This window comes from Sus scrofa, chromosome 7 (assembly GCF_000003025.6).
Source record: "Sus scrofa isolate TJ Tabasco breed Duroc chromosome 7, Sscrofa11.1, whole genome shotgun sequence".
NCBI lineage: Eukaryota > Metazoa > Chordata > Mammalia > Artiodactyla > Suidae > Sus > Sus scrofa.
The window spans coordinates 98,944,574-98,959,165 of NC_010449.5; the positions used below are offsets into that span (position 1 = coordinate 98,944,574).

At 39.3% G+C, this 14,592-nt stretch overlaps 1 protein-coding gene across 1 annotated transcript in view; it reads left to right on the plus strand.

Annotated features, from left to right (window-relative positions):
* TTLL5 (tubulin tyrosine ligase like 5) overlaps positions 1–14,592 on the plus strand; it is a 267,739-nt gene that overhangs the window by 122,236 nt on the left and 130,911 nt on the right. Inside the window, exons 24-27 of the mRNA XM_021099539.1 lie at positions 1,388–1,515; positions 4,166–4,249; positions 4,810–5,211; positions 10,475–10,659. Of these exons, the coding sequence (XP_020955198.1) occupies positions 1,388–1,515; positions 4,166–4,249; positions 4,810–5,211; positions 10,475–10,659 (799 nt within the window). The remainder of the gene's footprint in view (positions 1–1,387; positions 1,516–4,165; positions 4,250–4,809; positions 5,212–10,474; positions 10,660–14,592) is intronic.

A 14,592-nucleotide genomic window follows, 5' to 3' on the forward strand; every position in this document is an offset into this window, starting at 1 on the left:
CACAACGGGAACTCACTCTTTTTTTTTGGGAAATGGCCGCCTCCTTGAGAGTTACCATCCTGGTCAGTGGAAACGAATCTGACTGGTATCCATGAGGATACAGGTTTGATCCCGGCCTTGCTCAGTGGGTTAAGGATCTGGCATTGCCATGAGCTGTGGTGTAGGCTGGCGGCTACAGCTCCGATTTGACCCCTAGCTTGGGAACCTCCATGTGCTACAGGTGTGGCCTTAAAAGACAAAAAATAAAATAAAATAAAATGGCCACCCCCTTGGCATATGGAAGTTCCTGGACCAGGGATTAACTCTGAGCTGCAGCTATGGCAATGCCAGATCTTTTAATCCAATGCACTGGGCTGGGAATCGAACCTGGACCTCTACAGTTAGCGGAGCCGCTGCAGTCAGATTCTTAACCCACTGTGCCATGGCAGGAACTCTACAGTGTATTCTTAAGATGGGATGTAGGTTCTTTGTAATAATACAGGAGTATTTTGCTTATTCAAAGGCCAGTTATCTGGAATTTGGCCAGACTCCAGGCAAAAAATGCAAAAGGCCATTCAGAAGCTGCTACAGATGTTATAAAACCCATGCATATGTTTACTGGAAGAATTCTAAGGGCCCTTATCTGTTTCTTTATACTTATTATTTTGTGGATGTTCAAAACAGATGCATATAATTTCAATATTTGAAATGACCTGGAGAGCATCTAGTACTGTCTCCATTGTGTGGTTACAGGGAAGACTTCCCGCACTACATGGATGAGTTTCCTTATTTATGACAAAGTGGTTCTTTGAGTGAATATGCGCCAGTTACCTACAAATGGCGAGGGGGGGGGACTGTCAAGGGGCAGATAATAAGTATTTCAGCCTTTGTGAGCTACTTGTGCTCTTTATAGCATATTCTTCCTTAAGAATATAAAAAAACATGCTTAGCTGGGAGCCATATGAAAGCAGGCTGCTGGTCAGGTTTGGGCCACAGTCTGTAGTTTGTTGATCCCAGCTGTAGAACATCGCTGTCCAATGGAACTTTCTGTGTTGTAGCTGCTGAGTACTTGAAACGTGGCTAGTGTAACCAAGGGAATGAATCTTTAAATATATTTAATTTTAATTCATTTAAATTAAATAGTCATATATGACTAGTTGCTACCATATTAGACAGTGCAGATCTAGGAACTTCACTATGGAATGAATAAAACCTTGTCATGCTTTAAATTTTTCGAACTGCTTCCTGCATTTATATCCCATATTAACAATCTATTAATAGGGGGGTTTCAGCTTGTACTTTTCATTTTCCCCTTCTTCAGCTTACTCCATTTCCATGATAAAATCTGGTGGAAAGATTTTTCCAGAACAACTTCCTGTTCTGACCATACTTTCTCTACCCATTTCAGTGAGGCTGAACTGGAGGAGGTGTTGACTTTTTATACCCAAAAAAACAAGTCTGCAAGTGTCTTCCTGGGGACTCATTCAAAAAGTTCTAAAAACAGCAACAGTTTTTCTGATAGCGGGGCAAAGGGTGGTAAGTATGTTGGTGGATTAAGAAAAATAAGAAGAACAAATGAAAAAATGAGATGTGCAAAGAGAACCACAAATAATGTGCTGCCTAAGCACTAATAGACTCCATGGTGGTGAAATTTTGAAGTACGGGCGTGGGGGATGAGGCGGGCCTACATTTTTGTTCTAAAAGTGGAAAAGGGACATGGTCTAATTTTTTTCCCCTGTGATAATTAACAGCAGAGAGCTTTTGAAGACAAGCTAATAATAGCTAACGCTTAGAAAATGCTCATATTATTGTCTATTGGACATGATCTTATTTTTTAAATTTCCAAAACCATATGGAGTAGTTGCTGTTTTAAAACTTCCTTACAGATGAGGAAACAGAGCTGAAAGAGACGGAGTAGCTTGCTCAGTTAAGGATACCCTTCACTGTACAGTGCAACAGGAATCGGAACCTTAATCTGCCTGACTCAGAGCTTAGGTTCTTACTCTCTGCCTCTCGTAATGATTATTTTTCACTCTTAAGTTTTTTTGTTTCCTCCAGCTCATCACCATTTGCATTTGGGGTGGGAGAATTCTTTGTTGTTTGGCACCGTTCCATACTTGATGGAATGTCTAATGTCCTTAGTCTCAAACCCTAAATGCTACTGTCTTCCTTCAGTCATTGTGATAACCCAGAATGTTCCCAGGCATTTCTAAACTTTCTCACTGCTGGGAAATTCCTGATTGGGGATTTTGGAATCGATGTGGACAAACTACTTAGCTAATGTCACAGGATCAAAAAATAGTGGCGATTTCCAGTTATAAACAAAGCTTGTGCTTCAGGTGTAAGATTCGTTTAAAATCTAGGTGCAAGTATTAGACATAGGTAATCAATATACTAATTTTGTAGTGTGCTAATTAAGCACTAGATTCAAAGATGTAGACTTCTTCCCTACCATTAGGGCTATCATAGTCTAATGTGGAAATAGCCAGGAAAACTGGGCATTTAAAATGTAGAGTGAAAAAAAAAATGTAGCGTGTGTTTTCCAAAGGAAATAGTGTTAATGTTTTGAAAACTGATTAGCTTCAGAGGCTAGTCTACAGAAGCCTATTCAGGTCACTGTATAATTGAAAATCATTCTGAGTCCAGCTCTCTTCTTTGAGCTTTCCTGACTTATCTAGGTTCTAAAGCTAGTTTGTTCATCTGTTCATTCATTCCTTCCTCACATTTTTAATGAACATCTGTTATGTGTCAGACAGTAATACTTACTAGAGATGCAGGGACCAGGACCGTTGCAATCCTTGGCTTTATAATAGTTATTATCTGGTGGATGAAGCTGGGTGAGTAAATACAGGAGGAAAGTTGGTGGAAGTTCTGAAAAGACCTTATAACAGTGTTGGAGAAGGGAGACTGAGGAATTTTTATGATGAGGTTGGCGTAGGGAAGAGTGTGCTAACCTAGGGAGGTGAGGTCCTAGCTTGACATTCAGATAGTAGCTTCTCCCCGGCAGTAAAGGGGAAGCTCTTAACAGCACCTGTTTGTACGTATGCATCCTTGGAGATTCAGAGGTTCATCTGTTAAGGACTGTGTTGACATAATAAGGTCTATACCTAGCGATACCGATCAGAATAATTAGAGGGGCAGTAGGAAGGCCTCAATCAAGGGAACATTATGAGATTTGATAGTATCTGGACTCATTTCAAACATGAGCAAACAAATGTGTGACAGTGTTATCACTGCCGGTGATAATGGAGGAAAGAGAATTCATATGTCCTTATTCTTTCATTCCAAAAGATGATCTGTAAAAATGGCCTTTAAAATTTTTAAAAACTTTTTTGGCTACTGTGTGCAGTGGCTTGATGTAGGATCTCAGTTTCCAGACCAGGAATTGAACCTGGGCTGCAGTGGCAAAGGTGCTGAATCCTAACTACTAGATCACCAAGGAACTCTCCAAAATGGCGTTTCTTAAGTTTTTGTATGAACCTTAAGAAAGATTTTTGGAATATTTCTCTGAGTATACGATTAGCTCTGGCTGTTCTATTTCAAAATTCTGTGGTAGAAAAAAAAACTAATTTATTATAGTGAAAATTCATTTTATTACAGTAATTTTGTTATTGAATATGCTGATCAATCTATCTCAAGCAAATTCAGTCTGCTTATTCAGGTAAAACCGAAGAGATTAAGATACAGAGCCATTGTAGTATCCAGGTATCGTGCCAACCAGTAAATATTGGGGCTGTTCTTTCTATCTCTTGGCAATTGCCTGCTCCACATATATTATGACTTCTTTGCTCCAGTGAGTACCACCGACCAGTTTGGTCTCTTCGTTCCCCAAGTCTGAATTCTTGGCAGAGGCGTCTTACTGCCCTTACTTTTTTTTTTTTTTTTTTTTTTTTTTTTTTTTTTAAGCATGTCCTAGCTTGTTGGCAGTCCATGGGTGGCTGCTCTGGGTTTACATATCTCTCCCTGGTTCAGTCAACTGGAGCTGGGCTTTTGGGAATCATTTGGGTGGTGTCCCTCTCAACAGGGCTCTGGGCGTGGCCATCCTTGGAAAAGTGTGGTGAGAAATGCAGTGGTTCCTAGCGCTGATTACTAGTTGTGTTATATTTTGGAAACAAAATGACGCAGAGCAATGCTCTAGCATTTGATTAGTACCAGCACTAAACTCGGTATTTATCTCTTATTCCAGATCACCCTGAAACAATGGAAGAAGTGAAAATAAAGCAGCCCAAGCAGCAACAGGCAACAGAAATTCACTCTGATAAATTATCTCGTGAGTGACTTCAGACCTACATAGATTTGCTGCTGTCTTATTGAAAAAAAAAATTCATCAGATATTAAATGATTTTAGAGCATATGACATTCCAAAGAAGCTTCTTTTCTTTGTTCTTTTTCCTTTAGAATTTCCTCTTATAACCTGTTATTCCAAGGAATTTTTCACTTTCTTAATGTTTAAAATTCTGAGCACTTTTTCTTCTAGAATTGTAAAAAGCAGAGAGAGAAAAGTTAGCTGTCATTACCTCATTACCAGTAACTTTGCTCTGATGCCCTAACATTTGTAAAACACCTGCTCTGATTGATGGAGGTAGTCCCCACTCCAGCTTTTAGAAAGGACCAGAAATAAACTATTTCTCTTGGCAGGTTGTCTCAGTAGGCAAAATTCATTAAGTTCATGATGAATACTCGTTAAAATTTGTATTTTTCATTATGTCTGTTTCATGCTAAGTTGATTTTGATGTCTAAAAATGTTTATTTCATGTTTACGTGTAGGGATTATGTGTTAGCTTTTCTAAAATGATCTGTTTTTTTGTTTGTTTGTTTTTGATTTAATAGGATTTACTACTTCAGCAGAAAAAGAGGCTAAATTTGTCTGTACCAATTCTTCCTCTGCTTCTTTCTCTGGTCCTGCTGCTGCTCTTCTGCAGAAAATTCCCAACACCCATTTGTCATCTATCATTGCCACCTCTGACCTCTCACCAGGGTCAGGCCACCATTCTTCTCTATCTCACATTCCTCCAGCTCTTCCCAGCATGCCTCACCAGCCAGCAGCTTTACTGAGCACAGTCCCTGACAGTGCTTCTCCCGGCATACATCCTGGGACACAGAACTTATCAAGCCCCGCTGGCCCGCCACGCTGTCGATCAGGCAGTTACACCATTGGCCCCTTTTCCTCTTTCCAAAGTGCGGCACACATATATAGCCAGAAGCTGTCTCGTCCCTCTTCAGCAAAGGCAGGTGAGTGAGAAGATGAAGGGCAGTCCACAGCATCAGCTCCTCCCCAGCTCCTATTTAAAAAGAAGGTCCTCTCTTCCCTTTGCCTTTTCTTTTGAAAGTTAAGAAGATATAGACTGCATAGTTCTGATGTGACTAAAGAAGAATCTGGCGTTTGATCTAGCGTCATTCATTCATTGATAGAAAATTAAACCAGACTTCTTTTAGGTGCTGGTGATAAAGAGATGAATAAGACAGGGCTTCTGTACTGGGAGCTGAGTATCTAGTCAAGAGGTTTTCCATCACAGATAATTATTGATCTGTAAGTGCACTATGTGCATTCTTTCTGTTTCGAATTGTCATTCCTTTTTTTTTTTTTTTTTTTTTTGTCTTTTTAGGGCTGCACCCACAGCATGGAGATTCCCAGGCTAGGGGTCGAATTAGAGCTGTATCCACCAGCCTACACCACAGCCACAGCAATGCCAGATCTGAGCCATGTCTGCGACCTTCATCATAGCTCACTGCAATGCCAGATTCTTAACCCAGTGAGGAAGGTTGGGGATTGAACCTGCGTTCTCATGAATACTTGCCAGATTTGTTCCCACTGAGCCACAACAGAAACTCCCAAATTGTTATTCCTAACATTAGACAAATTAGTATTTCTTATTTTTTAATCTTTTTAAAGTCAAGTATGACCTGAATAATTCTTTGGTTAAAGAATTCTTAAAACAGAGTATTTACTTTTTTTTTTTTTTTGGTCTTTTGTCTTTTTAGGGCCACACTGCGGCATTTGGAGGTTCCCAGGCTAGGGGTCTAATTGGAGTTACAGCTGCCAGCCTACGCCACAGCCACAGCAACGCCAGATCTGAGCCGCATCTGCGACCTATAGCACAGCTCATGGCAATGCTGGATCCTTAACCCATTGAGCGAGGCCAGGGATTGAACCTACAACCTCATAGTTCACAGTCAGATTCGTTTCTGCTGTGCCATGATGGGAACTCCCAGAGTGTTTACTTTTAAATGAAGTAGACCTGATCAAGTCCCCCCCCCCCATTTTTTAGAGCAGTTTTATTGAGAAACTGTTGGTGTTTTATGCATACCATAAAATTTACTGCTTTAAATCCTATACTTTGGTGGTTTTTAGGACATTCGGAGTTGTGCATCCAACACTACCATCTTATTTCAGAACGTTTTCATTATCCCAAACGAAACACCACACCTATTTCCTCCTCCCACTGCCTCGGGCAACCACTTCACTGCTTTCTGCCTCTATAGATTGGCCTTTTCTGGACATTTTATGTAAGTGGAATCATACAATTGGTGGTCTTTGTGAATGGCTTCTTTCACAGTATTTTCAAGGTTCCTCTATGTTGTATGTATCAGTACTTCATTCCTTTTTACGGTTGAATAATATTCCATTGTTTAGATATACCACTTTTTGTATCTTCGTTTGTCCAGTTGATGGACATTTGAGTTTGTACTTTTTAGCTATTATGAACAATGCTCCTATGAATATTTATGTACAAGTTTTTGTGTAAATCTGTGTTTTTATTTCTCTTGGGTATATACCTGGTAGTGGAATGACTAGATCACATAGTGAACTTTATGGTTCCTCTTTTCGAGGAACTTCAAAACTGTTTTCCAAAGCAGCTACATTGTTTTACTACTAGCAATTGAAGGTTCCAATTTCTCCACATACTTATCAACATTTATTGTTCTCTCTTTTTGATTTTACCTATCCTAGTAGGTTTGATGTATTGTCTCATTTTATGGTTATCATTTTCTTTTCCCTAATGATAATGACTAATGAGGTTGAACGTCATTTTCCATGTGCCTACTGACCATCCATATACCTTCCTGGGGTAACTGTCTATTCAAATCCTTTGTTCGTTTTTAAATTGTGGTATTTGTTTTTTTTTGTTGTTGTTGAGTAGTAAGTGTTCTTTATATATTCTGAGTACAGTTCCTTTACCACAGCAATGTGGGATCTGAGCCACCTGTGCAACCTATGCCACAGCTCATGGCAATGCTGGATCCCCAACCCACCAAGCAAGGCCAGGGATCAAACCCTCATCTTCATGGATACTAGTTGGATTTGTTTCCACTGAGTCATGATGGGAAGTCCTAAATTTTTTTAATTTTGATAAAGTCTAATTTATTTTTTCTTTCGTTGCCTGAGCTTTCAGTATCATATCTGAAAAACTATTGCTTAACCCGAGGTCACAAAGATTTATATGTATGTTTTTCGAAGAATTTTGTAGTTTTGGCTCTTAGAGTTAATTCTTATGCATTTTGATTTAATTTTTGTATATGGCATGGCATAAAGGTCTAAGATTATTCTTTTGCATGTGGATATCACTTGTCTCAGCACCATTTGTTGACAGAGTATTATTTCCCTGTTGAATTGTCTTGGTACTCTTGTCAAAAATCATTTAATCTTAAATGTAAGGGGTTCCTTCTGGAGTCTCAGTCCCATTCCTCTGATGTAAATGTCTGCCCTTATGAGGGTACCACATTGTCTTCATTACCATAGCATTGTAGTAGGTGCTTCTTTCAACTCTATTCTTTTTTTTTTTTTTTTTTTCATATTGTTTAGGCTATTACATCCCTTGCATTTTCATATGAACTTTAGGATCAGCTTGTCAAAAGAAGCTAGTCAGTTCAAAAATATTTCCCCAGAGCTCGAGTTGTGGCTCAGTGGTAACGAATCTGACGAGTAATCATGAGGACTTGGGTTCAATCCCTGGCCTTCCTCAATGGGTTAAAGATCCAGTGTGGCCATGAGCTGTGGTATAGTTCACAGACATGGCTTGGTTCCTGCCTTGCTGTGGTTGTGGCGTAGGCCACCAGCTGTAGTGCCACTTTAGCCCCTAGCCTGGGAACCTCCATATGCCATGGGTCCAGCCATAAAAAGACGAAAAAAAAAAAAATTCCCAATTTCTATTGTGATTTCTTTTTTGACCCATGAATTGTTTATAAGTATATTGTTTAATTTTCAGGTAGTTGGCATTCTCTGTTTTTTGTAATTCCTTTTAGCTTATTTCCACTGTGGTCAGAGAATATATTCTGAATGATTTAAACAGTAGTAATCAACAATATATAGATAACAATATATAGTTGATGATAATATATATGACAACAATAATAGCCTGTAAGTGCTTGGAGTCAAATTTTTCTGTGGTGATTTAATAGTTTGGGAATGAAATTAAGATATTTCTTAAATTTAGACTTTTTAAAAGAGAAATACACAGTATCAAACTTCAAAGGTTAGCACTGAAAAAAAACAAAATACAGAAATTTAAACCTGTGAGAAGAAGAAAAAGGAATTGGGGCAGAGGAAATACCCACAAATGTAGAGGCACGCAAGCATGAAGCTTAGAAAATGCGTGAAGCAGAAGCCTAAAAGATGATAAACCAAGTCCAAATGTATCAAGAACCAAATAAGTATAAATGGGTTGAATTTGTTAGAAAAAGAGTCAGATTTAATTTTTTAAAAAATCCAATTATGGGATTTTGTGGCTCAGCAGGTTAAGAACACAACACAGTGCCCATGAAGATATGGGTTTGATCCCTGGCCTCACTCAGTGGATTAAGGATCAGGTGTTGCCACAAGGTGTGGCATAGGTCACAGATGCAGCTTAGATCCAGTGTGGCTGTGGCTGTGGCCTACGCTTATAGCTGCAGCTCCAATTTGACCTCTAGCCCAGGAACTTCCATATGCCACAGGTGTGGCCGTAAAAAGGAAAAAAAAAAAGGAGTTCCCGTCGTGGCGCAGTGGTTAACGAATCCGACTAGGAACCATGAGGTTGTGGTTCGGTCCCTGCCCTTGCTCAGTGGGTTAACGATCCGGCGTTGCCGTGGGCTGTGGTGTAGGTTGCAGACGCGGCTCGGATCCCGTGTTGCTGTGGCTCTGGCGTAGGCCAGTGGCTACAGCTCCGATTCGACCCCTAGCCTGGGAACCTCCATATGCCTTGGGAGTGGCCCAAAGAAATAGCAAAAAGACAAAAAAAAAAAAAAAAAAATCTATCTTGTTTACCAAAGAATAAAACTATATTTTTTAAAAAAGGGGAATAAGGAGTTCCTGCCATGGCTTAGTAGTTAACAGATCCAACTAGGAACCATGAGGTTGCGAGTTCGATCCCTGCCCTTGCTCAGTGGGTTAACGATCTGGCGTTGCCACGAGCTGTGGTGTAGGTTGCAGACGCGGCTCAGATCTGGCATTGCTGTGGCTCTGGCGTAGGCCGGTGGCTACAGCTCCGATTCGACCCCTAGCCTGGGAACCTCCATATGCCACAGGAGCGGTCCTGGAAAAGGCAAAAAGACAAAAAAAAAAAGGGGGGGGGAATGAATGATAAGGGGAGATTAAGGATGAGGATGAGCATGTGGCTTCTTACACGTTAATAGGGTTCTTGAGTTGGGTGTTCTTTTCACAGGTGTTCATTATAATATGCTTTATAACATCTACATCAATTGCAAATATTTTTTGTATGTGTCAAATAATACAATAAACATATAAAAAAGATACAGATTTTTTTAAAGCAGTGTCACCAAATTGTCTATACAGAATGATCATGGTTATATAAGCATTAATAATACAGAAAGGAAACACACTATAGTGTTTCTACTTTTCTGAGTTTTAAATTTTTTCAATGAGTTATTTGACTTTTATCATAGAAAAAAATATGAACCTTAATTTTGGCATTAGATAATTTCTTACTGCTAGAATTTCAGTGCTCAGAAATAATGGATTTATCTGATATTATAGTTAAAGAAATTGAAATCTGAAAGGAAAATCAATTGAAATTTGATAATATAGGATTATTGCGTTTTTCTAAATATATTCGATTTTACTTTTTATCCTTATTTCCTATTTGAGCTTTCTAAGAAGGATTGTGGAAGATTTGACAATGGATGCCGTAGACTACTGATGAGTATGGTCTTATAAACAAGAAAAACAAGTTATTATGAGTTTTAAGGCTACACTTTTTAGTAAATTCTAAGATCAGTTATTCCCCACTATGTATGATAAAAATTCTTTTTTGTGTGCAAAGCACTCATAGTGTGCAAAAACACAGTCATAAATGCTTGTGACAGTATGGAAGAGTTTCTAGGACATGATAAGGATTTGTTTTTACTTTTGTGAGCCTTTGAAGATAGTTGATTGCTCCTTATTGTCAGAGATCCCTAGGATTCAGTAAAGGATACTTTAGCTGCGATTTCTCTGTCATTGTCCGGAGTTTTTCAGGGCTTTTCTTCCTAACTGAACGAAAACTTTTCTTTTTAGCAGCTTCATTCCATCCAAACAAGCAGCATTCAGGAGTAGCCAAAACACAAAAGGAGGGAGAAGATGGTTCTTCATACAGCAGACGGTACAACCCAAGTATGGTTACTGCTGAACTTCAGCGGCTAGCCGAGAAGCAGGCGGCAAGGCAGTATTCACCATCCACTCACATCAGCCTCCTCACCCAGCAGGTATGGACAGTTTGGGGTGTCAGAGAGCTCTTTGGACCTGTGGATAGGATTAACCGCAGGGTGTTCTGTCTTTCCTTCCCTTTAATGATGCTCATATGCTGATGCTTGTTGAATGAATATTAGTTGGTTTTGAACTAAAAAATGAAAGCGTTTCTCTTCAGCTTTAAAGAAAGAGTTTCTGTCACAGGTATTGCAAAGTTAAGTCTGCTGCTACCTATGTTGTACTTTTTCATGGACAAATAGCTTGAATGTTCAGCTGTAAATATACTTTTAAAGGATCTTTAAAAATACCTTATTTCTATGGTAAAATTTTCCAGTGAGTTGTAGTCTTATTAATCTTTTTACCAGAATGCCGTAACATTACCTTTTACTTTTTTTTTTTTTAAACTGTACCACCTTTTATCGCCTGATGACAGGATGTTTTCTGGGTGCTGATTGATGAATTATTTCATACACCCTCATCCAACGCATGTTATTCTCCCCATCCTACAGATGGAGGAAACTGAGGCTGAACTGAGTAGTATAACAGGGTCATCCGGAAAGCTTGACAGATACCAGGATTTTGACTTTAAGCTCTATATATGCTAACAAGCTTACAATACCGTGAAGTTAGATGAAATTTTTAAGAACTTTGGGATTCTTTTTGCCCTTTTTGCGAAATATCCCCACGGTATTTAACTGGAAGTCGAACCTATATTTCTTCCTTTTCCTTAATGCGGTATGCCATCAAAGTCCTCCAAAGGAATCATTATAATTTAACTCCAGTTATATTTTGCTGTATCTTTATGGTGTCATGTTCCTTAATTGGTAGCAACTCTCTAGTGATAATCAAGTCTAAAAAAAATAAAGCTGAAAATTACTTCAAGCGCGTGTTAAAAGTAGGCAATACACTGCTCCCTGGTGGCGCCCTACTTTTCTGTATGAAATTTTGGATCAGAATTCCAGGTAAGCCTTAGCTTTGCTTCAACCTCGTCCCAGAGTGTGAGGTTGTAAATAATTTTCTTTTTTAAATCCCTAAGATGAGGAAGCTTCATTAGGAAATGAAGATTCTTACAGGGGCAGTGTTGAAACTTGAAGGGATTCGGATAGTTAGATTTTAGTGATAGAATGAAGATAAAAGGGAATGGAATATCATGACCATGGTAGATTGGGAAGGAAGTTTAAAATGTGAAGTACATATGAGGAAAGGAGAGGGCCGCCAATCAATTGGCTACACTTCTTTCACTGGGTCACTGACTAGGATATGTTTCCAATTTTTAATGAGCAGCTAGAAGCACCAAAACATTAAGAAATTTTCTTTACAATTGTAGTAAAATAACATAGCCGATGTTAGTGGTTACATATTTTCACGTCTAATCATTTGATAGACTGCAAAGCTTGCCAAAGTGACAGGATCCTGATCCTGTGAGAATCCAAGGTGACTGTGTCCTAATTGGAAAGTTATTCCCCTTCCATCCATCTTTCTCATCTGAGAAGAATTTCACTGCCAGTGAGTTAAAATTCCATCAGACTTCTCTTCATAGGGATCTGAACTCACCATTAGATGTCAGTCTTAACTTTTAGAGCCTTGGTAATAGGGTGGTTGGTGCTTGGCACAATTCTGAGGGAGAGGCTGTAGTGTGTAATAAGCGGGGTGGAATAGTGCAAAGAGGGCTGGATCAGCCATCTACGGACCTGCCTTCTCCTACCACTTACTAGCTGTGTGATCTCGGGCAGTTCACTCAGCTTCTGTCAACCTCAGGGTCCATTCACCAGGGTCATGAGGATAGTAGGCAAGAACCTCTTTGGAAAGTCTAAATGCCATTTACTTGGAAAAGATTGTTATTTCAGCCATAAAAGGCTCTCAATAATAAATTGTTTCTAATTTGATTTGAAATCAGTTTTTGGATAAAATATAGTTACCAAAATGAATGCTGTTACTGAAAAACTGAGCAGGTGTTATTTGTGTCATTTCCCTGTGGAGAAAGTAATTCCTTAATTTGGAATTTGGAAAATTCTTTTATTGTTCTTTTTCTAGTAAATAATAACATGTGATAGTGGGTTAATACTGAGACATTAGTTTACTAGCTATTTCCTTTTATTCCTAGCTGTGCTCTAAAGAAAGTGCCTTGGTTCCCTACAAACCGAGCCAAGCGATAAGATGTCTGTGGTTCTGGTGAAAGGCGGCCACCCAGACAGAATGTGGTGCCAGCTCTGCTCCTCTCTCTGACTTAGGGCGTGATTCCTTCAACTCAGCTCCACCAGAAAAAACTTTGTGTCCGGTAGTCACTTTAAATGGTTTTTATTTCCTCTTACTTGTGTATTTTCTTATAATAATGCAGGATAGGGTTGATCAATATTTTCTTCCCCCTTCTCTTTTTTTTTTGATAGGATATATTTATTCATTCTTTTGTTTTATTGTTGGTTAATTATCTTGTTTTATCTTTGCCAATTTCCTAATCTGCTGTCCCCTGTTTTATTTTGTTATTTCTTCCTGTTTCTTGAGTTGGCTGCTTCATTTATTTTCACTCATTTCTTGTTTTTTATTATATTTAAAGCTATGAATTTTCCTCTGAGTATTGCTTTGATTTATATTACATAAACTCTGATATATCTTTGCATTGCTTTTCTGGGCAAGATGTTAGGAGACTTTCTGCTAGATAAGGTTTGCTGATTTTAAATTATTTGTGCTTTTTTTTGGAAGACGAGTATAAAAAATATTGAAATTTGGGGGAATTTCCCCCAAATCACTGATTTTGTTTACGATTTCAACTGTTTAGCCCATTAAAGCTTTTAGTGGCAGTCTCTATAAAACTTTTTTTCAAATGTATTTTTTAATTCATTCATTCAGAAGCATTTTATTACACTCTTAAGAGTGTTCCAGGTCTTGGTACTAAGCCCACAGGGATGATATATGACATAGACCTCAGCATGAAATAACTCACAGGCTGCTAGGTGTGACGGGCACATAAATACAGGATAGTGCGAGCATGGAATATGCCAACCACCAAAGGGATGCCCAGCCCAGCCTGTGGGTGGGGGTGGGAAGAAGGCCAAAGCAGCCTCTTGGAAGAGATGTTATATCTACACTGAGTCTTAAAGGCAGACAGTAGATGGCAGAAGAAGGGTAGGGCAGGCTCCAGAGTAAAAGCTCAAGTGTGTGTATGTGAAGAAGTAGTTAGTGATGATGGAGGATAAGGAGTCGGCTGGGAGCTGCTGGATAGAAGCTGGACGAGAAGATGAGGGCTGATTCAGGGAGAGCCTTGACTGCCCTGAGAAGGGACTGCCTTTTATCTCACAGATGCCAGGGAGCCACAGACACAACTGGGCTGCATCACTCAGGTAGCTGGGAGGAGGATGGGTTGCAAGATGAAGCAGTGGCATCCCCTTTTCCTCCCTGCTCTGTGAAGTTGCTGAGGAACAATGGACTGGCCAAAAGAAAAGAAGCAACTCTGGGAGTTCTTGGGGTGGTGGGAAAAAAAATTTTTTTTTTGGAGTTCCTGAAGTGGCTCAAGGGAAATAAATCCAACTAAGAACCATGAGGTTGTGGGTTTGATCCCTGGCCTCGCTCAGTGGGTTAAGGATCTGGCGTTGCTGTGAGCTGTGGTGTAAGTCACAGACACAGCTTCGATCCCGCGTGGCTATGGTCTGGGAACGTCCATATGCCGCAAGTGTGGCCCTAAAAAGCAAAAAAAAAAAAAAAAAAAAAAAAAAAAAGAAGCAACTCTGACAACCCCAAAATGTGATTATAAAACTTTGAGTTATCCAGAATTTCCATTAGAGGCTAGATTCTTACAAATTTTTATGACTAAAAACAGAACCTCATTTGCTTTTACTATTTCCACTCTGATTTAACTTTATTTATAGCCTAGAACACTTGAGAATATTGAACTTTCTCTGTCACACAAAGTGGTCATCGCGGAAGCATTTGTGCCAGCACGTATGTGCTTGAAA